This window comes from Pholcus phalangioides, unplaced genomic scaffold (genome assembly GCF_987345545.1).
Source record: "Pholcus phalangioides strain wild (caught in Gottingen) unplaced genomic scaffold, Ppha-v1.0 ptg000042l_1, whole genome shotgun sequence".
Lineage (NCBI taxonomy): Eukaryota > Metazoa > Arthropoda > Arachnida > Araneae > Pholcidae > Pholcus > Pholcus phalangioides.
In genome coordinates this window covers 14,729,029-14,752,965 of record NW_028301628.1, presented here as the reverse complement: position 1 = coordinate 14,752,965, position 23,937 = coordinate 14,729,029, and the positions used below count along the sequence as shown (strand labels likewise).

Here is a 23,937-nt window from a genome sequence, read left to right as displayed (position 1 = left end):
CGAAAGCCCAAGATAAAGCCAATCTGGGGCCCCACTAAAAGTTTGCGAATTGGTGTCCCAGGTTGGGGCCCTGGATTTTATTCGTTGGTAAAATGAATACAAATGAAAATTTTCATGGCGATCGCAGCGGGGGATGACCGACAAGCTTCCATGTCGGGCCCCCAGTGTTTACAGGTTTCACTTTGGGGGCCCTGGATGAATCTCATTCTTTTCTGTTGTTTAACATTGTAGAATTTGCAACAGCGGAAGCCCGAGATAAATCCAGAATTCAGTCTGCATCCCCCACTAAAAATCTGAGTATTGGGTCCCCGCTACTGGATGGGGGCCCTGGATTTCATTAGTTAAAAATTTAAAATTTTCGTGGCCTCTCACCGGGGAGATGTCCGACAAGTCTCCAGGTCGGGGCCCCACGGAAATGTTGACATGTTTCATTTTGGGTGTCCCTTGATGAAACTCATTGGTTTTTGTTGTTTAACATTGTAAAATTTGCAACACATCGGTAGCCCGAGATAAATCCAGTCTGGGCCCCACTAAAATTCAGTGAATTGGAGTCTGGGGACCCCCATGGGCAAGTTTTCTGGGGGTACTTGATGAATCACATTTGTTTTTTGTTGTTTTATTATTGTAAAATTCGCTTCTTCAGTAAGCTGGTGCTTTCCCATGTCCCTTTCCATAGTACGCTGATGAAGTGGGACGAAATGAACAAGATATGTTGTGATGAGAAAAGAGGAGGGGGGGTTGGTCGCCAAAGGTGACGGGGGGGCAAAGCACCCTAGTATATATATATATATACCATTTTTATAGTGTATGGGTGCAGCTTCGCAGTGGTCCTGACAAAGGTTTTTCAAAGAAATACTTTGCTTACAACTGTTCTTCACACAGGCCAGGCTTACGCAGAATTTTCTCGGGCGGGGGGGGGGGGGGGTTCAAGTCTGTTTTTCTTTCTGGGGGGGCTACGTTTTTTCCGGCAAAATAACACTATAATCTTGGCTTGGGGGGGCGGTTTAGAACCCCAAATCCCCCCCCCTTTGCGTACGCCAATGGCTCTTCATAAGGGAAATGGGCGGCGCGGGTGGAAAATGTTTGAGATTGAGAACCAGTTTTTAGGAAAACGGATAAACACTGTGATGATAGCTCATCGCTTACTAACATTGTCGAAACACGTTTTCTGTTTTTTTCTCTTTTATTTTATTGTACTGAATATCTGTTATTTCCGTGGGTTTGAATTGGAATGCTGTGTGTTATGAAAGAGACACAAGCTTTTTTCTGATACAAATAATGAACATCTCACACACAATACATATTTCTGTATTTCTTAAAAAATCGAAACCAGTTTATTGCAGCATCCGTGCGTTCATTGAAATTGGTTATGCACAGAACATGCCGGTTATAAGCAGTGTCGTCGTAAGGCATGGGCCCACCAGGGCATGGCCCGGAGGACCTTAAGATAAAAAAGGCTCCACAAAAGTGAGATGTAGTTGAGATTTTCAAGAATTTGCCTGATAGAGCCTCAGAAAAATCCTTTGGCCCTTGGGCCCATGATGCTCTTAAGACGGCCCAGCTTATAGGAGGAATCTATAATTCTGGGATGTCATAAATGGATTGGATTTTGAATTTTTTTGGCGCAAGGACCAATTTGGCCAAACTGCGCCAAAACATGACACAAAAATAAGAAAAATGTCCTTTTGTCGTGTCAAAAAACTAAAACATATAAAAAGGAAAACAAACGTAAAAAAATGACATGAATTGTAAAACTATAATTTGTTATAAAAACCAATGGCTTTGATGAATTTAAAAATGCGAGATGCATCGCAATGGTCAGATAAAATGTCACGAAGTGAAAGATGATTCTGACCAAAAGCGGTCGTAAAATGATGACGATGGTGCGAACAAGTAAAAGCATGGGCAATGGTAAATGGACTTTGACAATGAGGGCACTGCGGTTGACTCTCTCGTAGTAAAAGATATGATTGTGTGATGCGACTGTGTCCTATGCGTAACCGGGCAAGCAGAACTTCCTACTTTCGGTTGGTCCTGCAGCTCGAACGCCAGTGGCCAAGCGTGGGCTTGATGGCATGAAGTTTATTATTAGTTTGATTGTTCCAATGATCCTGCCAGCGGCGATGCATCACTTCCCGGAGGATTGAGAAGTGGTCACTGGCAGGAACCAAAAGGCTATTGTCAATGTTAGTTGTTGTTCGACCTGCGTTGTCTGCTTTTTCGTTGCCCGGTATTCCTACATGACTTGGTACCCAGTAAAATTTTACTGTGGTACCGTGATGAATGAGGTGATGCAGTTCATGAAAAATGGCATGAATGAATGGATGAGTGTGAAAAGTGGAGGAACACAGTGCTTGCAATGCGCTGAGAGAGTCGCTATAAATGATGCATCGTCGGTGGCGTTTGCGTCGTATATGACGTAGAGCCTGAAGGATTGCGTACAGTTCTGCCTAATAAATAGAGAATGTGTCGTGAAGTTTGAAAGATGTCTCCTCACAGCAGATGTAGGCACAACCGACATGCCCAGGGCTCTTGGAGCCATCGGTATATATGGGGAAGTACCTGTTGTACATACCCCTGTGCCTGAAGAATATCTGTCGATATATAACATCTGCTGTGGTGGCTCTAGAGTATAACGATAATGAAAGAGAGACATCTGGCAGAGACTGCTCCCATGGTGCCAGTTGCAAAGCAACTGGGGCCACACGACTGATGTCTATTTGTTTTTCTTCTACAAGTGCCCTCATACGAAGACCGTACGATGGAACACATGAAGGTCGAGCAGCAAAAAGTTTATGAAATGACGGATTGAAAATGACATTATGAAGTGGATGACCTGGTAAAGACTTCATCTTGATATAATATTTCAAAGAAAGTTGTTGGCGTCTTGATGTCAGTGATGGCTCGTTGCATTCGACATAGAGGCTTTCCATGGGAGAAGTTCGGAAAGCTCCAGAGCAAGTGCGGAGAGCGAGATGATGAATTGGGTCGAGCACACTCAGATAACTCCGAGGTGCTGACCCGTATACAATGGAACCGTAGTCGAGCTTTGATCGTATTAGAGCTTTATATAAGTGGAGGAGCGACTTACGGTCTGCTCCCCATGATGTAGAAGAGATGACCTTCAAGAGGTTCATCGTCTTCATGCAACGAGCTCTCAACTGTGAAATATGAGGTTTAAATGTAAGTTTCTTGTCAAATGTAATGCCGAGGAATTTTGTATTCTCTACAATAGGTATTTGACTATTATTTAAAAATAATTGTGGGTCATCATGAAGCTCACGACGCCGGCAAAAATGCACAGCGACGGTTTTGTCAGCGGAGAAAGAGAAGCCGTTATTATGAGCCCACTTGCTGATCTTGTTGAGTGCGGTTTGTAATTGTCTCTCGGCTGACCTCATATTCACTGATTGATATGATATCAACAGATCATCCACGTATAGTGCGCCAGTGACTGACAACGGGAGTTGGTTCAACACCCCGTTGAGTCTTAAAATAAAAAGTGTTACACTTAAAATGGTACCTTGAGGTACACCTTGTTCTTGGATTTGGGGAGATGATAATGTACTTCCGATCCGTACCTGGAAGATGCAGCGAGCAAGAAAGTTCTTAATGAAGATGGGCAAGTTGCCCCGCAAGCCGCAATTATAGAGGTCGGAAAGAATTCCGTGCCTCCAAGTACGATCGTAGGCCTTTTCTATATCGAAAAATATGGCTAGCATATGCTCCCTCTTCACAAATGCTTGTCTTATTGATGTCTCAAGGCGTAATAGATTGCATGTTGTGGACCTGAACCGTCTAAAGCCGCTTTGATGTTTAGATAAAATATTGTTAACCTCAAGGTAGTGCATAAGGCGATAGTTGACCATACGTTCCATGAGCTTACATAGACAACTGGTCAAAGCAATAGGTCTGTAACTGTTAGGTTGCTGAGGATTTTTGCCAGGCTTCGGGAATGCAAGAACAATGGCTGCTCGCCAGGTGTCAGGAAATGAATGGCTGACCCAGATCCGATTAAATAAAATGAGTAAATGTGACAGTGATTCTGGTGATAGATGCCGAATCATGGAATAATGAATGGCATCGGGCCCTACAGCTGAGTCAGGACTTCGCTGCAAGGCCGTCGTCAGTTCATGAAGGGTGAACAATGAATTGTACCCCTCCGGTGTAAAAGGCCGGAAGGTGTACGATGTACGTTCGGCTGATGATTTAATGGGATGAAACGATGGGGGATAGTTCGCATCACTGGAAACAGCGGCGAAATGGGCGGCGATGGTGTCCGCAATATCCCTCACATCGCTGATGATAGTGCCATTGGTATTTAAAATGGTGATGGGATGAGACTGATAATGACCACTGATTTTTCGGATCCGGTCCCAAATGATTTTGGATGAAGTTGATGAATTGATTCCCGTCGTAAACTTTTGCCAGGACTCCCGTTGAGCCTGGCGCCTGGTTCTTCTTGCTATCGCCTTTGCTTTTAAAAATGCCAACTTATTATCATGGGTAGGATACCGCCGGAACCTACTCCATGCTTTCTTTTGTGTTTTAATCGTAAGACTACATTCGTGGTTCCACCAAGGTTTAGGAAATTTAGGAAGTTTCGAGGAGACTTTGGGTATTGTTTCATTGGCTGCTGAGATCATACAACTGGTCACAAGGTCGACACAATGGTCGACGTCGGGTTGAGAAACCATATCCTCCGTGATTTCTGCCTTGACCGTGAAGTCAGCCCATCGGGCGGCCACAAGCTTCCACCGAGGAGGTCCCTCAGGTATGCTATGGCTTCGATCAAGGCACTTAACCACTAGAGGAAAATGATTGCTCCCGTGGAGGTCCGGATCAACCGACCAGGACCAGTTGGGCAAGAGTGAGGGTGAACATAAGGATAGATCTATTGCAGTGAAACTATTGTTTGGGGCATGGAAATGAGTGAAACTGCCATCATTCATGATGACGAGGTTCATGCCGTCTAACAGACGTTCAACCATTTCCCCGCGAGGGGTGTTGCTGTTAGAACCCCATATCATGTTATGAGCATTGAAGTCTCCAAGAAGAAAAAATGGTGGAGGTAATTGATCAATCAGATCGTCTAGATCTCTCTGTAAGATGGTGTCATTTGGTGGCAAATAAATGGAATAGATGGTAATTCTTAGGCCAGTAGAAATTTCCACCGCGATGGCTTGCAGGTTCGTGCGCAGCGTTAGAACGCGCGACGACACGTGATGTGGAACCAGCAGAGCAACACCGCGGCAAGCTCTACTCCCGTCATCGTAATCGATACGGAACAGGGAATGTCGCCTGATGTTCCATGTCTCCGAGGGCTTCGTAAAAGTTTCCTGGAGTGCCACGCAAACAGGATGATAACGATTGATCAAATCCTTGAGATCTTCGTAATTGGATCTAAGACCACGAATGTTCCATTGAATAATGTTGGCCATAAATTTCAAATAGATGTAGACGGTTCAAGGTCTTTGAACTTATTTCGGTCCAATTTCCGGCGAGTAGTACCGGATTCTGTAGGATTATCGAGATCCATGTCACCAATTGATTTATCATCAAGAAGTGACATGTTTTGTAATGTAGGGTTCTTCTTTGCTCTCTGAATGGCTTTTCTTGAATATCCGGTCTTGAATAGTTTTATTTTAGATTTATTTCCACTATTGATTTTTGGCTTAGTAGCTGTAGTTACTTTGAATGTGTTCGCTGTTGCTTTTCCTGCTTCTTCGGAGGTGGTGGACTCCTTCCGTATTCCAGTAGAGCAACAGCAGCCACAACTATTACATGGTTGGTTAGATGATGTTTGAGTGGATGTATCAGCTATGGGTTCGGTCTGAGTTGTCACAGATGCTTTGGTGACATTGTTAGTCTTATTAGCTGTTGGTGGATTTGTTACCATATTAGAGTATGATGTACAAGCTATTGGAGTTTGGTTAGGGGTTACACGGCGGCGTGCTTCAATATATGAGATGTTATTAAGGACCTTGATCTTCTGGATCTCTTTTTCTTCATTCCATTTCGGACACTTTCTGTCAAATGCGGGGTGGTCGCCACCGCAATTGACGCACTTGAATGGTGAATTAGTGCAGTTGTCCGAAATGTGGTCCCTCTCGCCGCACTTTGCGCAGGTGGGTTGACCACGGCACGCCATTCGTGAGTGACCGAATTTTTGGCAGTTGAAACATCTTACAGGGTTAGGTATGTATGGCCGGATATGGAGGTTATAGTAACCGATTTTGACATCTTTCGGCAATGTTGGGGATGAAAATGTCAGGATTACATTACGTGATGGAGCTAGATTGCCATCTTTGCGGCTCATGATATGTTTGGCAGATGTTACGCCTTGAGACGCTAGCTCCTGAGTTAGTTCATCTTCATCCATGTTAATTAAGTTAGGGTCTGAGATGACACCACGTGAATAATTCAGCGTGGGGTGGATTTTGATTGTTATGGGAATGTCCCCGAGAGATGTAAGCTTTTGAATGAGTTCGGCTTGTTTGGGAGTGTTAGTTTCGACGAGAAGGTCTCCTGAACGGAGAGCCTTCACTGATTTCAGAGTTCTAACTGCGCCATAGAGAGCTTTATCAATCAAGAATGGTGATACTTTTGACAGCTGTTTATTGGTATCAGAGCTATGCAAGAAGAAGAATGAGACAGATGATAGATTTGAAGAAGCGGTTTCTGTGACAATAGTTTCACTTAAAGTAGTTCTTTGACGTTTTGGTGCATTTTTTGTTTTTCCCATATTTGAATGGGTATTGTTCCACTCCCACCCACCATGCCCACCATGGAGCCCTACGAGGGGACGCGCACACATAACCGGTGAAGGTTAGTAGCAACGTCAGGTTAGGTGGGAGCTATACACCACCAAAGCAGGCGAGCAGACGCGTTCAAGATCCAAGATCGTCGTGAAGCAGCACCAACAAACCTCAACGACGTCCGGCAGGCCCGGCCCCTCTACCTGCCCAGTAGTGTAACCCCTTCAGCCACCGAGGCGACCACAGCCGATTGACCTGGACGGGGCTAATCCAAGCCTCCCGTTTCGGCTGAATCCGAGGCCAAAGCTAGCGCATCAGGCTAACCAGGATCCCCATCTCCAGCCTTACGGGTCTCCACGCACGGCAAACACGCAGGTAGACAGCGTCCCGGATGGAGCATACGCTAGAAGCAATGCCCCATCCGGGAGGACCCCTCCCCGCCGGAGCGGGGCCCACAATGAGGGGTTGGACACAAAAGACAAAAACATGTACAGGATAAAACGAGACGCAAGACATGTACTGCAAGATGTGTAGAAATAAACGTGTAATTTGGGCTATTGAAGGTGAAGTATATGAGCACAAAAAGCGATGACAATGACGTGTGATAGATTTGGCGTTACCCAGAGTGCACCACGAGGAGGCCTATCACATTACACCCCAATGTCATAAATAATGGATCCACACTGATAATTTGGGATTAACGACCAATTATACATTTATCGCTAATAACAATCATTTTCATAATGATACACTGGCCATAAAAAAAATTACGGTTTCATCATGGAGGTGTATGGATAACTTCTTGCTTCATCTTATTAACGGTGATATTTTGTTTAGAAAGTATCGAAATTAGCTTCTGCGGATTATAGGCATGTATTTGTTTCAGTGTCTAATTCTGTTGTCTCTCTATCTTGATTGAAGTATAATTATTTAAATCTTTATACACATATTATGCAATAATATTAGAAACAACGGTTTGATACAAGAAGTCATTAAAAACATATATCAGAACTTGTAGTCTTTTGAGGATTAACACGTTTATTGCAGCGCTTCTCAACCTTTTTTGACCCTCGGAGCCCTTTCTGGTACGTAATTTCTATGGCAGCCCCAGACGACTATTTTTTATTTATTCATCAAAGTTTCTGACTTATTTTTATTATTCAAAAATATAAATAATTATTTTTTCAAATTTACTGGGTTTTTTTTATTTATTTCCCTCGAGAGGCCGCAGAGCCCCTGGGAGTTCACACGGGCCCCTAAGGGCTCTGCAGAGCACTGGTTGAGAACCGCTGGTTTATTGGAATCCTCCAATATTGCCAAACTGATTGATTTGGCATGAACAGGCCGGTAGGGTTACTAGTTGGTGAGATGTCACGTTTCCCGCTCAAAGGCTTTTCTTCTTTACCCTTCAGAACGCCTGCAGTCATTTTCGCTCTCCTCCGCCTCCTCAGTATGTTAGGGGACATCTATGCTGATGTCGATGTATTTTCTCTTTTGAAATCGCTCTCTTTGTTTGACTCCCCAGTATGTGTTCGGCCTAATACAACAAAAAATTGAAATGGAAATTTCACTAGGATCACCGGATTTTCATTTCGATCAAATTTATGCATATTGAGGATTTTGGCTCTTTTTGAAAATTGTTTGGCATATCTTGGCACGCAATCTCGGCATTGAGCCGTGGTTACGACCTTGATCCGATGCTTGTAGTGACGACATAAAACGTAATGAAAACTTAACGATTTAATATACGAAAGAAACATAACGAGAAGGATGACACGTGTATACAAATCGGTGGTACAACTCCAACTGACATTTTTTCTTTTTTTTACAATCACCAGGAGCGTGAGGAGGGTGCGCCATCTATACAGATAAGAACGCACTACAGCACTCCCCCTCCAGTCGAAGACGAAACATTTAATAGAAGAAAATTTGAATAATAATCATACAAATAATAAAAAAAAATTGCAATATATATATATATACCATACATAATTACGAATCATATAGCTAATTTCGAAGGGTCAATACGAAATCGCACTCTTTGGCAAAGGTTTGCGTACAGTCTTGTCGGACGAATACTGATGGAGAAGTTAGCAAGTCTGTCGAGACGAAGGGCTTAGACGAATTGTGATGAGAGGTTGGTACTGGTCTCACACGGGAGAAATGGTCTCTCAGTCTCTGCAAGAAGTCATATCGAGGTAGGACGTCTCGCTCATCCGAGTGCCGGAAGAGTTCACCAGGAAGGCGTAGGGCTGTGCCGTATACCAACTCAGCGGTTGATACTTGGAGGTCTTCTTTGATGCTGGAACGTAACCCCAACAGGACTGTAGGTAGAACCTCTGTCCAGTGCTCGTTACCTTTGAGGACACACATCAGAGAGGCTTTGAGATCGCGGTGGAATCTCTCAACCTGGCCGTTACACTTTGGATTGTAGGCAGTGGTGCAGGATTTTTCGATGCCGCACAGCCGTGCAAGAGAGCGAAATAGATCACTCTCAAACTGACGACCTTGATCTGTGGTCAACTTTTCAGGAACGCCAAACCGACACACCCAGGTAGAAAAGAATGTCTCAGCTGTAGTTTCATCGGTTTGGTTAGACATTGGTACCGCTTCGGGCCACCGTGTGTACCGATCAACGCATGTCAAGAGATACGTGTATCCTTTAGAGGGAGGCAAGGGTCCGACAATGTCCAGATGAACGTGTGCAAAACGAGAATCAGGAACCTGGAAAGAGCCTAAAGGAGACTTGGTATGTTTGATAACCTTCGACTTCTGGCAAGCGATGCAAGTACGACACCAATCTTTGCAATCTCTCGCAATCGATTTCCAAATAAATCGTTTGCGTACCATACCTAGAGTGGCTTTTATCCCAGGATGGGACAGATTATGCACAGAGTCGAACGCTAGACGTCGCATTGAAACAGGTACATACGGGCGTATATCGTCAGTAGACACATCGCAGTAGATATTAACACCGGAGATATCGAAGCGTTTTAGCTGAAGCCCAGTTTCACTTTGAAGCAAGGTATGCAATTCATCATCATCTGCCTGCGCCCGTGCCAATTCTGCAAAATCGATTGTACAAGGAGTGTGGATTTCACAAATTCTTGAGAAAGCATCAGCTATGACGTTACTATCCCCAGGCAAATATCGTAAATCTGTCGAAAACTGACTAATATATTCAAGATGTCTAAGTTGCCGGGGAGAACATTTATCGTTACGTTGTTTGAAGTATAGACTAAACGAATGAGACGTTTCTTGATGGAGAGACAGAATCGTTAATATGAGAGATTTAATTAAATGATTAAATTATATGATACATCAGAGACCCATCGGGAGCGCATTTTCTTGCATGCGTCCGGTCTCACACTTCAACATCGAATGATACTAAAATGATAGTACCGCTACATGGCAGGTGTCTTTCTGCTACGCACCTACATCTAAAGAGCAGGTGGTATTCGCTAACATTCGGCCACCCTGCTACAAGAACGTCCTCGTTCACATGATACATTATTTTACACAGCAAAATTTTTCTGGAGTATATCAACAAATACACTAATTGCAAAAATAAATTATGGAAACTATAAAATACGATACACAATATAAATGTCAAAATATAACAAAGTACAAAAATTAGTAAACACACATAATATGAATTGAAGTCAGAAAATAATGACAGTTCTCTCATAGTTCATAGTCTTTCAAATACGACGGCAATTTTCTCGCCCTTTTAGTACGGTTCACTCTGTTTGAATCATTGTCAGGATCGCAATATTCCTCTCTCGGTGTACATGCATTTGATACATGATTATCGTTGATTTGTTTCACTTCACCATCATCGTCATTGAGCTCTGAGTCAATAACTTGATCTTCATCGTCAACAAGATGGAATAGTTTCATCTGAGATGCATGGGCTGTTGTTGTATAATTTTGTCGTCTTCCTCGCCCTTGACCACTTTGACGAAAATCAGTGATCTTATATGTGTCTGATGGCAGTATTCCAGCAACCACCATTGAACCTCGGTACTTTGCTTGTGTTTTGGTGCTTACTCCGGTCTGCTCTGGTAACCGTCGTACCACTATCACATCACCAATAGAATATTTAAAAGCAACGCTGTGATGAGCATCGTACATCTCTTTCATTTTCTCTTTTGAGTCCAGAATATTTTCTCGAGCTTGATCACGCAATTTGTTTGGTGACTCATATTCGGAAGACGTTGGCAATAATTCCGGTGGGAAGTAACCAGGTCTTTCGGGTTTGTATCCATGTAGAAGTTGAAATGGGGACTTGCCTGTGGACTTACTGGGTGCCCAATTTATCGATCTTTGCACTTCAGGCAATACTCGATCCCAATCCCTATGCGACTCAGTTTTAACAGACGAGGTTATCATAGGTATAAGAACTCTGTTTATACGCTCGACTTGACCATTTGCTTGTGGCCTTTGACTACAGATAAGTGTATGTCTGATTCCATGCAATTTACAGTAATCTTCAAATGCTTTTGACGTGAAGCAGGTTCCTCGATCAGTTATAACACGATGGGGAGTTCCATAATCATTGATGAATTCATCAAAGTACTTGAGTACACTTTTCGTGGAGCAATTAGGACACGGTCGTAAACGAACAAATTTCGTGAAGTTATCAATAATGACCAAAAGTTCTTTGTTGCGATGAGAACTGGATATCAATGGTCCTAGGAAATCCATGTGAATAATTTCAAACGGTCTTTTACCTGGGAGTATAGGGTTCAATTTCCCTTGTTTCTTTCCTGATGGTGCTTTTGTAAATGCACAGACCACACACTGTCTCACATGTTGTTTGACGTAGCTCACCATTTTTGGAAACCAAAAATGTTCTCTGATCATCTGTACTACTTTTTCTGCACCATAATGACCAGAAAAGTCATGATATTTCACAGCAAGGTATTTTCTCATGGTTCGTGGCATCACAAACAACTTTCGTTGCTTGCAATTAATTTCTTCGATGCGATATAGTATACCTTCATTCAACTCATAGTTATCAATAGTAGATTTATCATGATGAGTACGTTTAGATATTGGCTTCTTGAGAACGGAAATAATTTTCTGCAACTCTTTGTCCTGAGACTGAATAAGAGAAACTCTATCTCTTTCGTTGGAAATGTAAAATGCCTTGGAATTTACATTAAATTCGCTTGGACCGTTAGAACGAATCCCGTCATACGATGTATTTTCGCATTCTTCCACAGGTGAACGACTGAGAGCATCGACGTGCGCCATATTTTTTCCAGGACAATGTTTCACCTCATAATCAAATTCACTAAGTTGTTCAGCCCATCTCGCAATTTGAGGCTTAATATTTCGTTGAGTGTTCAAGTATATGATAGCAGAACAGTCGGTAACAAGCGTAAATTTCAAGCCAAGTAATAACGGTCGAAGTCGCGTCATTGACCATACAACAGCAATGAGTTCAAGACGACTGGAGTGGTACTTTTCTTCATTAGTGTGAGTTCTACGACTCACACAGTACACCAGCCTTAGATTGTTGCTATTGTTACGTTGAAGTAGCATACCTGCTAATCCGACCGCACTTGCATCAGTGTGCAATTCTGTTTTATCACGAGGATCGAATAACTTTAACACCGGTTGTGACACTAGTTTTTCTCGCAAGATCGCAAAAGCATTTTGTTGTTCATCATTCCATTCAAATAACTGATTGTTCCTAAGTAAACGGTTAAGAGGAAATGCTATGATATCATAACGTTCTATGAAGCGCCGAAAGAAACCAGTCAAACCCAAGAATCGTCGTAGTTCTTCTTTAGTCTTGGGAACTGGATACTCAGCTATAGCAATTAATTTCCTTGGCCCAGGCTCCAATCCCTCTCTGCTTACCACGAAACCAAGATATTCCACTTCAGGCATACCAAATTCACATTTGGATAGTTTCAATGTCACCCCAGCTGTTTGCAGTTTTTCCAGAACCTTTTTCAAGTTTACCATCATGTCATCGAAATCACATGCGCCAAAAAATATATCATCAACAAAACATGTTACAGTGTTCCACAATAGATCACCCAAAGCAACAGACATCGCACGCTGAAAAACTGGAGGCCCATTTGCTAATCCAAAAAATAAACGAGTTGGCTCGAAATGCCCATCAGGTGTTGTAAACGCAGCTTTACGTGATGATTCATCATCCATTGGGATCTGGTTGAATCCTTGACATGCATCAAGAATGCAAAACATGCTAAATCCTGAAAGACGGTCAAGTAAATCATCAAGACATGGAAGGGGAAATTTATCTTTCACGGTTTGAGCATTTAACTGCCTGTAATCAATCACCATTCTGTATTCACCAGTCTTTTTGGGAACAAGTAGTACTGGACTACTGTACTCTGATATACTATCTCGTATAATTCCTTGATCTTTCATTTCAGTTGTAATTTTTCGCAGTATTTCTCTTTCATAATGTGAAGCACGGTACGGAGATCGTGCTACCGGTTTGCTTCCTGGAATTTCATTTATGTGCATCACAGCTGTATTGATGCATCCGATTTCGTCACGTTCTTTCGCAAAACATGAACGATAATCATTAAGTAATTCGCACAGCCTATTTTTTTCTTGTTCCTTTATGACATCGCCAACTTTAATTTCTTCACAAATAATAGGTTGCCTATTGCTTGTGATTGCTTTTGCAACCATAACATCAGAAACATCAACACTGGAATCAGGCTCGCTATTCTCATCATGCCAGAATCCACGCAAAATACCTCTATTTTTCTTTATTGGTATTTGGCATACTTCCTCGACCTGAATTTTACACAATCTATCAAACTCATCGATATTAAGGAACTGTGACTTTCCTTCTTTCCGTATCATGATTAATTCCGGTGAATCGATAACATTATTGCCAATCAGTACATTTGGTCCCTCAAAAGTATCGTCTTTTACTATATAGAATGTAATACTTCTCATTACTACATTATCTATGGCGACATTCACTTTTGTAATTCCTAGAGGTTTACTAAGACCACCAATACCTCTAATAGGAGAAATAACATCATTACGAACGTCGGCGTTTACCCTTTGAGCAAAATTTTGTTTCATCATAGATATGTCAGCACCTGTATCTACAACAGCTTCAGTTTCAACCTCATTGATACGAACAGTTTTGTTGTGAGAAGGAATGTTTATTTTCGGCATGAACATAGCTGTGTTCACCAGAGGATTTTTTGGTTTTGTTGAACAATCTTTGGTACCATGACCCTCTTTTTTACAAGATGTACAGAACTTCACCCTTTTTGGTTTAGGACAATCTCTGGAAAAATGCCCCTTCTGGTAACAGTTATAACACGCGTTATGGTCTGCAGGTTTACCAGTATCAATGTCCTTTCGCCAATGATTATCTTCTTTCTGTGGTTTGTTTTTGTTACATTTTTCTCGAAAGTTTTGAGTTGGCGGTCTAGAGCCTTTTGAATATTCATTATTATACACTTTTTTACAAGTGCTCATGACCACACTTTCATATTCATCAAGCATTTCTGTCAACTTTACCACGGTTGTGATTTTTGACCATTCATCAATGAAATGATTACGAACATCTGTATTCACACTACGTTTTAGTTGATCGGTCACGATAAGTTCTTTTAGCCCCTCGAAATCTTTTATTCCCAATCCGCTTATCCATTCCTCGAAATAATTTCTCAATTCGAAACCAAAGTCCTTCCACGTAATTTCCGAATTTTTCTTGTGGTTATTGAAAAGCTGGCGGAATTGTTCAGGACACAATTTGAATCGTCTCAACAGAAGTTTCTTAACATAGTCATATTCAGCAGCTTCCTGCTCAGGTTCTCTGGCAATGAGAGCAACAATTTCTGATGGTAATACACTAATGAGATGCGTAACCCAATGTTCTTTCGGGATGGACATGATCTTAGCCTGACGCTCAAAAGAGGTCATAAATAAGCTAATATCATTCTTCATATCAAATTTTGGGATCAATTTATGAAGATCTACTTTAAATGAACTATCATTTTCCCTCGCTAGACCCCCACCAATTGAACCTAGTGACAGTTCTAACCGCTTCTTTTCCAATTCCATCCTTTTCATTTCCATTTCATCCTGACGCTTTCTCATCTCCATGTCATTTTGACGCTTCCTTTCCTCGCGCTCATCAATCTCTCGTTGTATTCTAGTTTCTATAACGGTATCGACAAGGACCCTAACAAATTCTTCCTCATAATTCTTCGAGTTTAGAATTAATAGTTTCAAATCAGCAACTTTAAAATCGGGATCAACTGTTTCCCCAAGTTCCTCGGCGAGAATTTTCAAGTCACCTTTTCTCGCTTTCGCTAAGAATGACATCTTGCAATATTAAAAAAAAATAATAATAAAAGAAAAGAAAATGACCAATGCTATGGTATTATTGCTAAATAATGATACGGAAGATATAAATAGCATTAAATTGACTCTGATCATGAAACGAAAATAGTTCAACTCACCACTTATATAGCCACAATAAAAAATAAATCACTTCACTGCATATACGCGAAAAGAAATGAATAAAAAAAATGAATTCACTGAAAATAAATCGAAATTCGCGCAAAATCTTGTACATCGCACTTGCGCGCTAATATAACCCTCGCATCGTCAAACGTGGAACCATATAATAATGTGTGAAATAAATTCACTGTGGATCAATCAAAGTTTGCGCAAAATTTTAAACATCACACTCGCGCACTCTCACCATCACAACACCTCGACACATCGGAAACGTCGCAGAATAATATACATCATACACGCACTAATATCTCGCACTGCATATACTAATATCGCGCACTAAATCATCACAACATCAGTCATCATCATATTTTCACCAGCAAGGATAGGAGAATCACTGGGACATCGGAAATATCGTTGAATCTTTAACCTCAACAGCCATTAGACTACTTCGGGAATCCTCGGGTGACATCGGCAATAGTCGGGAGACATCGATATCTTCGGTAACATCGGAGATCCACGGAATCTTTAACCTCAACAGCGATTAGTATACTTCGGCAATCCTCGGTAGACTTCGGATATCCTCGGGTGACATCGGAAACAGCAACCAGCGGACGTCATCGGCAATCATCAGTAGAAAAGAAGATACTTTTTTTTTTTTGTTTCGTCGTCGAGAAGACAAACTTCGCAAGCTGCCGATTGTGGGCTCTAGTTCATAAACATCAACGCACGTGGGATATGCATAGCATCATCGTTATCACTATATATCTATGTCTATGTCTATCCCACTTCTGAATTATAGACTAAACGAATGAGACGTTTCTTGATGGAGAGACAGAATCGTTAATATGAGAGATTTAATTAAATGATTAAATTATATGATACATCAGAGACCCATCGGGAGCGCATTTTCTTGCATGCGTCCGGTCTCACACTTCAACATCGAATGATACTAAAATGATAGTACCGCTACATGGCAGGTGTCTTTCTGCTACGCACCTACATCTAAAGAGCAGGTGGTATTCGCTAACAGAAGGCATACGTGAGAGGACGATGATCACTGAAAATTATGAAGTTGCGTCCCTCCAAAATGTGCTTGAAATGCTTAACAGCTGAATATATTGCTAAGAGCTCTCTGTCATATGTACTGTACTTTTTTTCAGTCGAACTGAGCTTGCGTGAAAAAAATGACAATGGTTGGGTTTTGTTTCCTATTTGCTGTTGAAGGGCTGCACCCAATGAAGTGTCGGAAGCATCGGCAGTCAAAAACAATTTTGCATTCGGAACAGGATGGGCCAGAAGTGCGGCATTGGCAATTGATTGCTTGCATGACAAAAAAGCGGATTTGGCCTCCTCAGACCAAACTATTTCAGTTTTATCTTTTTTTATCTTGCTTTTTGCTAATTCATGAAAAGGAGCTTGCACCCTGGCGGCATCTTTAAGGAATCTGTGATAGAAATTTACAATTGCCAAAAAACGCTTCAATTCAGTCACTGTTGATGGCAATGGATAATCGAGCAATGTTTGTACTCGATCTGGTAAAGGTGCAATCCCATCGGGAGAAACAAGAAAACCCAGAAAATTAATTTGACGTTGACCGAATACACATTTAGATGGATTGATCACGATACCATAGTCATTTAGTCTTTGAAAAACACGTTTTAAGTCAGCTTCATGAGATTTTTCGTCAATGGAAGAGATTAACAAATCATCAAGATATGCGTAACAACAATCTAAGTCACGAAATGCTTCGTCAATAAAACGCTGAAACGTTTGAGCTGCATTTTTCAGGCCGAAGCACATATAAACATATTCGTATAGCCCAATGGGCGTAATTATGGCGGTTTTGGGAATGTCTTTAGGATTGATTGGTATTTGGTGATATGCTTTTATTAAATCGATTTTTGAAAAAAATCTTTTTACCACTCAAGTTGATTGAAAAATCCTGGAAGCGGGTATCTATCTGGGATGGTTATTGCATTGAGTCCGCGGAAGTCCCCACAAATTCTCCATTCGTTGCTTTTTTTGGGTACAAGATGGATGGGACTTGACCAAGGGCTTTTTGAGGGCCGAATTATACCTTGTTGCAACAGTTCATTGAATTGTTTTTTAACAGCTGCAAGTTTTTCAGAAGACAATCTTCTAGCTTTTGCGAAAACCGGTGGTCCCGTAGTTTCGATGAAGTGCATGACAGAGTGTTTCTTTGGAACTGCATTTAGAACTGAGCTGGTAAGCTGAGGAAATTTGGCTAATATGCGGTGGTATGGAGAATCACCAGAGATCGGCGTTAAACCAAAAGAGCCGTTTTGGGATTCTAAACCATTCACTGATAGCGATGTTTCGTTATCGATCAAACGAGAATTTTTAACATCTATAAGCAAACCAAATCTTTCCAAAAAGTCGGCTCCAATAATGGGATGTGAAACATCTGCCACAGTGAAAACGAAAGGAAAGTCCCTCCTTAGTCCAAGATTCAGAACTAGATTTTTGTTGCCAAATGTTTGGATTTCGGATACATTTGCAGCATACAGTGAGAGTTTGTGAGGTTTTGTCAAGTTAGTCAGGCGTTTCGGAAAACAACTGATTGATGCACCAGTGTCAATTAGAAATCGGAAACCCGTATTAACGTCGATGACAAATAGGCGACTATGGAGAAGGCTTTCGTCAGCTGTCGCCGAAACAGACGAGCCCACTAGTTTTCCTGAAACTGACATGGAGGAATACATTTATGAGCTTTTTCTCCAAACTGCTCATGGTACCAGCAAAGCCTTCCGTTTCTCAAAGCATCGCCAAATTTATTTCGGCTACGAGATTGAGATCGTTTGCGATAACCGCGAGATGGTCTAGGAGATCGCGAAAGCCTTTCAAATGATTGCCGTAGCGAAGCAATTTCGTTTTTCAAATCATCAAACTCTGAAGTGTGAGACACAGCTGAAGTATTAGATGACACATTAGAAACCTCACATATTTTGTCGGCTATTTTCGCTAACCCAATTAACGGTTCACTAGAAGCTTGTAATATTTGTTGGGAGTGTAAAGGTAATCTCTGCATCCAGAGATTTCTAAAAATGTCACTTTCCATTTTACCCTCAGCTAACGTTTGCATTTCGTGCAAAAGCTGGGACAGGCGTTTGTCGCCTAGTTGAAGCTCCTGGAGTAACATTCGCAATTTGGAAGATTCTGATTGTTGAAACTGCTCCAGCACGCAAGTTTTGAGAGTCTCGTACATGTGCTGTTGGGGAGGATTGTGAACGATATTAGAAACATAGTTCAAAACTTTGCAATCAAGAGCTCCTACAACGGCGTGAAATTTAGTTTCATCGGCGGTTATGCCTGCCGTTTTGAATTGTGACTCAATTTGAAGAAACCAAATCTCTGGATTTGCTTCCCAGAACGGAGGGGCTCGAAAGGCAACACGTGAAACTTCAGCTGATGCAATAGGTTGAGCCATGACAAATGCAAGTATGGAGACCGGCAAATCGAGAGTAGAAAGTTTATTCCTCACCTTGAATTTCCAGGAACGTCTCTATATTGGGTAGAAACGAGTAGACTTGGCTTGAAAAAAAAAAAAAAATAGTATATCCAAAAGACTAGGAGATTAGAAAAGTTTCATCTTTGAAGAGCGTACGAACGGAAAGCACAAGGCGCGAAAATGAATTTAAACGATGGAGAAATTAACTTCAATGTCCAGAATCAGATGCGTCGTATAGGTCACCAGTGATCCGATGCTTGTAGTGACGACATAAAACGTAATGAAAACTTAACGATTTAATATACGAAAGAAACATAACGAGAAGGATGACACGTGTATACAAATCGGTGGTACAATTCCAACTGACATTTTTTTCTTTTTTTTACAATCACCAGGAGCGTGAGGAGGGTGCGCCATCTATACAGATAAGAACGCACTACAACCTTCCTGCATCTTTCATTGGCTGACTGACTACTCCAAAGCAGAGCTGTCACCAAAATATCCCCTCAAAAGTGCTATCACCCACCCCCATACCCAGGGTTGTTTGGTTTAAACCTTGGTTTTAACCAAGTGGTTTTTTTAAAAAAACCAGTTCGGTTTTTTTCAAAAAGTCAAATAAAAGTGGCCTAAATATCACCTTGAAAAATATCATATTGGTTCATTATTAGCCAAAAATTTTCATTTTTATCGCATTTTATATTCTTGGGGTATATTTAGATGGTATATCTTTAAATAGCATAAAATGGTGTAAGTGGTTTTTTTTTCTTCAAAAGTCTCATAAAAGTGGCCTGAATGTATACATTTTTTTCATATGAAGTATCTTAGTTATTTAAAGTTATATACAGAAGCCAAAATTTCTCATTCTTACCACATTTTCTAACCTTTGGCTACATTCTGATGCTCTATCTTTACCAAAGTCATGAATAAGGATTGTATCATATATTTAAATTTAGTGGTGTATTATCTCACAAGGTTTCTTTTCCCCCTTCACAAAGCAGCAGCAGTAGTGACACCATCATGCTAGGGACAGGTGGTCCTATAATCCAATAAAGACACCAGCTGTCTCTAAAGGACAAAGACTAGTGTACTAGCAGTTACATTACCTCACACATTTTCATTTTCTTTCCCATAAGACGTAGCACATCTCCTACTGTATATCTCTGTCTTAATATTCAATAGTTGTTTTTTTTATGCTTTCACACACTGTTAAGCCCAGTTAATCAGGGTTCTACTGTATAGTAGTAGTAACAGATTTATGAAAAATAATCAGCTATATACAGAGTGATTGTAATTAAAGTTTTGATTCAAAACTGTACAATAAGTACTGGTCAGAATGACTTGGAAATTTGCATGGATACTCCTGAAGCAATGGAATTTCCTTTGGCGAAAGAAAAAAGTGCAAGTAGTGCAAAATGTGCAAGAGTAGATGATGCTGTGTTTGGCCAGCAGTATAATTTATTGTGTGCAGCCATATCATTTCGGCACTTCCACAGCATCGGTGTGTGGATAGAACAACTTTTATCAAGATGCACATTGCAATACCAGCAAACCAGCTGTTGAAGACCCATTTCGACAATAACAGGATTGCACGACAATTGGCCGCCCATCAGTTCATTTGACCTTAACCCTTGCAACTTCTGGCTGTGGGGGTACCTCAAATTGTTATGAACAGTGGTCAGATTGCAAGCTTCAGCACATCCTCTATACAGTATGTTAGAAGATCCTCAGGAATATTAACATGGGGGTGCGTTTGATTTATTAAAGGTGAATTGCAAGCGCATCCACATCATGACCAGGGCATACTCTGATCTGTTGTTAAACAAGAATTTTTGTGCTTTCACCTCATAGCCGGAACACGGTGGACAACATATTTAACTTTTTTTTGAGTAAGTTGTAGTTATTTGTTCAATTACTTCACTTTTTGTGATGTTTCCATGAATTATGAAATCGTGTAATGCTATAATTAAGTTATTTTGCCATGACTGGCAATTGTTTCCATTCTGCAAGCAAATTTCCCATGTGTTGGATGATGTCATTAATTTTGTATTTTAAAGTTCCCCCCCCCCCTTTACTTAATAAAATTATTTCATCAGAAATATTCATGTAAATTTTCAAGTCATTCTGCCAATCACTATTTTTTTTACAGTGTTTTGAAATCAGAACCTTAGTTATAATCACCCTGTATATTGTAAATCATCGTTAATTAATCTGCATTATTTATGCTTCATTAAATACATTATAGTCACCTAATTTTTATTTTAGTTTTTGCAAAATAACTTCCTAATTAAGCATACTGAAAGTAACTGTAGAAAACATCTTTATATTATATGATTAATAATAACATTAAAAGAATTTTCAAACACGAAGTAATCCATTGAGTTAAGCAAAAAATAATTAAATTGCAAAAGTTGGTTTTTGTTAAAATATAAGAAATATTTATTGATTAATTAAATATGGGAATAGTGTTAATCATATCAATAAACATTTTATTTTAATTAATTATTAGAAGTTTGAATGATTTTTCAGAAATTTTATTGTTTTTAATGTCAATACTATTTAAAACAAAAAAACCCAGTTTAAACCAAAAAAAAACCGGTTTTTTTACCAACCCTGCCCATACCCCTATCTTACGAATTTGAAGTGTCAACAGTCTCTCGCTATGCATATGTATTATTATATGCACGATCAAACTCTGAAAGAAGTACATTTCTCCACCAACAGCATGTTGTCACTTCTAGAAAATGAATTGAAACTTTAATCCCATTAGAATCCAAATTCAGCCTTTGTGTAAGCAAAATGAGATTTGTTTGAAATTTTTTTTAGTCAAATCAATGCATTTTTTCAAAATGTGGCAATTTGTTTACCTTCACTATCCAGTCAAATTTTTTGAGGGAAGTGCAAACAATGCATACGTGTTTACCGCATGATCATTATTTTACAGTGTCGTTTTAGTCAAATCACATGTTGATTGGCAATATTTTCACGGAAGGGGGTTTGACCTTTCATCGAAACTACTACTTGTAAAAAGCTTCATTGAAAGATCTAAAAATGGTAGCTTGACGAAGGTGTGACTGGTGGAAACCATAAAATAATAACACCGATTCAATCAGAAAGTTTTAATAAAACTTATTATGTCACGAATTGTGATATATTTGTTCTATTGATTACACTACTTAACACTGATTTTGTTCTCAGATATTTCAGTGATTTTAGGGTGCTTTTGCGGCACTGGTTCCGAATCTGACATTAATTTTTTTCAGATCGGCTCTAGTTTCTGAGCTAAAGTGAAAGTTGAATTTCAATGGTAATACATCAGCCAAGCGCGGATCTGTGGGAGGAGGTGATCGGCCCTTCTCAAGCAAAATGCTATAATTCATGAAACTTCCTGAACTTTGATTGAATGCCATATTATCATATAAATCCATTGAAAAATTACCTATATCAATGTTTCTGATTAAATAACAAATTCAGGAAAACTACAACTAAAAAAATAAGAAAAACCAGTACATTTTTCCAAAAATTTGGGACAGAAAAAACTGAAAAAGACTATTCCAAAAATACGGGACAAAATAAAGGTACATATGGTCATTCTATTCATAGTGACACTCACTTTATTTATTATTATTGTGTAAAATCACCCCTCCCAACTGCAAGTTCTAGATCCACTCGTGCCACAAGCAGCATAGAAATCACATTGAAACTGTGCGAAATGTAAATCATTAATAAATTTAATATCAATACATAAAAATCACTTGTCTGATAATATCTATATATATAAAATTGATTTTCTGTGTGTGTGTGTGTGTGTATGTTCTCTATACAAATCTACAACTTTAGATCAATCGTCACCAAATTTTGCATATATACCAAATATGACTCGACATGAACAATAGGCTACTTTAAAATTTGGTAAGGGCAAGTGCCCCAAGTGCGCAAAACACTGTCTGGCAATAATGGTTTCTGAGCTTCAACAATCACTTTCCGAAAGTTTACTTTGGTTACCGTGGTTCCCTAGCAATGCGTTTCAAACATGTATATGCCTTTACAATGGTTTGTCACTTCTTTAACGCTGCCAGTATATGTATAATAATTTATGCCTTTATAATGGTTTGCCACATTTTCAATACTCCCAGTAATGAGGCTTTTTGAATAGACGTCATAATCATCATTAGCATCACTCTCAGGGTCAGGAAAAGGGTGATTCTCATAGAAATCAGTGTTAAAACTGCCTATTTTACTGTAGAAATGGGGAAATTTGGTGGTTTTCTGTCACATCAATAATTTTAAAAATTGTATTGAATTCTCGACTTTTGAAATATTGAGTTCACTTAGAGATATACGAAGCCCAGGAGATTAAATATGAAGTAATTATCCGGACCTACTTTTGAATTGGATATCCAGGCAATAACACATTGATTTCAACTTTTTATTTATATCTTCTCGCGCATGAAAATTAGTCTTTGTATTGCCTTGATATTCAACTGCATAAATTCATGTGGGTCAGGATATCGTAGTGTCCAGCTCACATCCATACATAAAGACAGGAAAGACCAACGCATTCATAATTTTAATTTTTGTTTTCATTGATACATCTTTGTCTTTCATTATTATATTAAGCTTTCTCATGGCTGTTTTACCCAGAACTACTCATCTTTTTATTTCTTCTGTGCAAGTTCCCTCTTTTACAATTCTTGATCCTAGGAAATCAAATCTGTCCACAATCTCAAAACTTTCGCCATCTAGTTGAAAACTGTGAATATCTGCCGTAGTCATGATCTTTGTATTTTTCGTATTTAGGTAGAGTACAAGCTTCTCACTTTCTGTTTTTACTCTTGATATAATGTTCTTCAGGTCCTCTTCAGATTCTGCCATCAGAGTTGTGTCATCAGCATATCTAAGGTTGTTGATCATCATTCTTCCTCCAATTTTAACACCTGCCTCTAATTCCTCTAAATCGGATGCTCTCATTATATATTCTCCATAGAGAGTAAATAAGTTTGGTGAAAAGATGCATCCTTGTCGAACCCCTAATTCAAACCATTCAGTTAATCAAAATACTTAGCGCCCCTTAAAGAAAGAAATATATATATATATATATTAATTTCTATGTTTCTTTAACTCTAGATTTGTTTATTTCACGAGTCGTGCAGGAAGTCACCATATTGGTTAACGTGGACAAAGTTGTTTGTATGCAAAGTACGAAAGCCTGGATAACCAAGCAGAGATTGA

At 40.0% G+C, this 23,937-nt stretch overlaps 3 protein-coding genes across 3 annotated transcripts; all 3 read right to left on the bottom strand.

Moving 5' to 3' along the window:
• Positions 1-8,765: 8,765 nt before the first annotated feature.
• LOC149064537 (protein NYNRIN-like) lies at positions 8,766-9,608 on the bottom strand. Its single transcript, XM_089255362.1, has one exon. It carries the CDS (start codon positions 9,606-9,608, stop codon positions 8,766-8,768), a length of 843 nt encoding a protein of 280 aa, XP_089111488.1.
• An 8,320-nt stretch (positions 9,609-17,928) lies between these two features.
• LOC149064536 (uncharacterized) lies at positions 17,929-18,687 on the bottom strand. The gene has a single exon (XM_089255361.1). It carries the CDS (start codon positions 18,685-18,687, stop codon positions 17,929-17,931), a length of 759 nt encoding a protein of 252 aa, XP_089111487.1.
• Positions 18,688-23,355: 4,668 nt separating this feature from the next.
• On the bottom strand, positions 23,356-23,676 carry LOC149064535 (uncharacterized). Its single transcript, XM_089255360.1, has one exon. The coding sequence runs from the start codon at positions 23,674-23,676 to the stop codon at positions 23,356-23,358; it is 321 nt and encodes a 106-aa protein (XP_089111486.1).
• Positions 23,677-23,937: the final 261 nt, after the last annotated feature.

Bases quoted from the DNA above. Each gene is read 5' to 3' on its own strand.
- LOC149064537 (XM_089255362.1), bottom strand. From the start codon at position 9,608: ATGGTACGCAAACGATTTATTTGGAAATCGATTGCGAGAGATTGCAAA.
- LOC149064536 (XM_089255361.1), bottom strand. From the start codon at position 18,687: ATGGCTCAACCTATTGCATCAGCTGAAGTTTCACGTGTTGCCTTTCGA.
- LOC149064535 (XM_089255360.1), bottom strand. From the start codon at position 23,676: ATGAGAGCATCCGATTTAGAGGAATTAGAGGCAGGTGTTAAAATTGGA.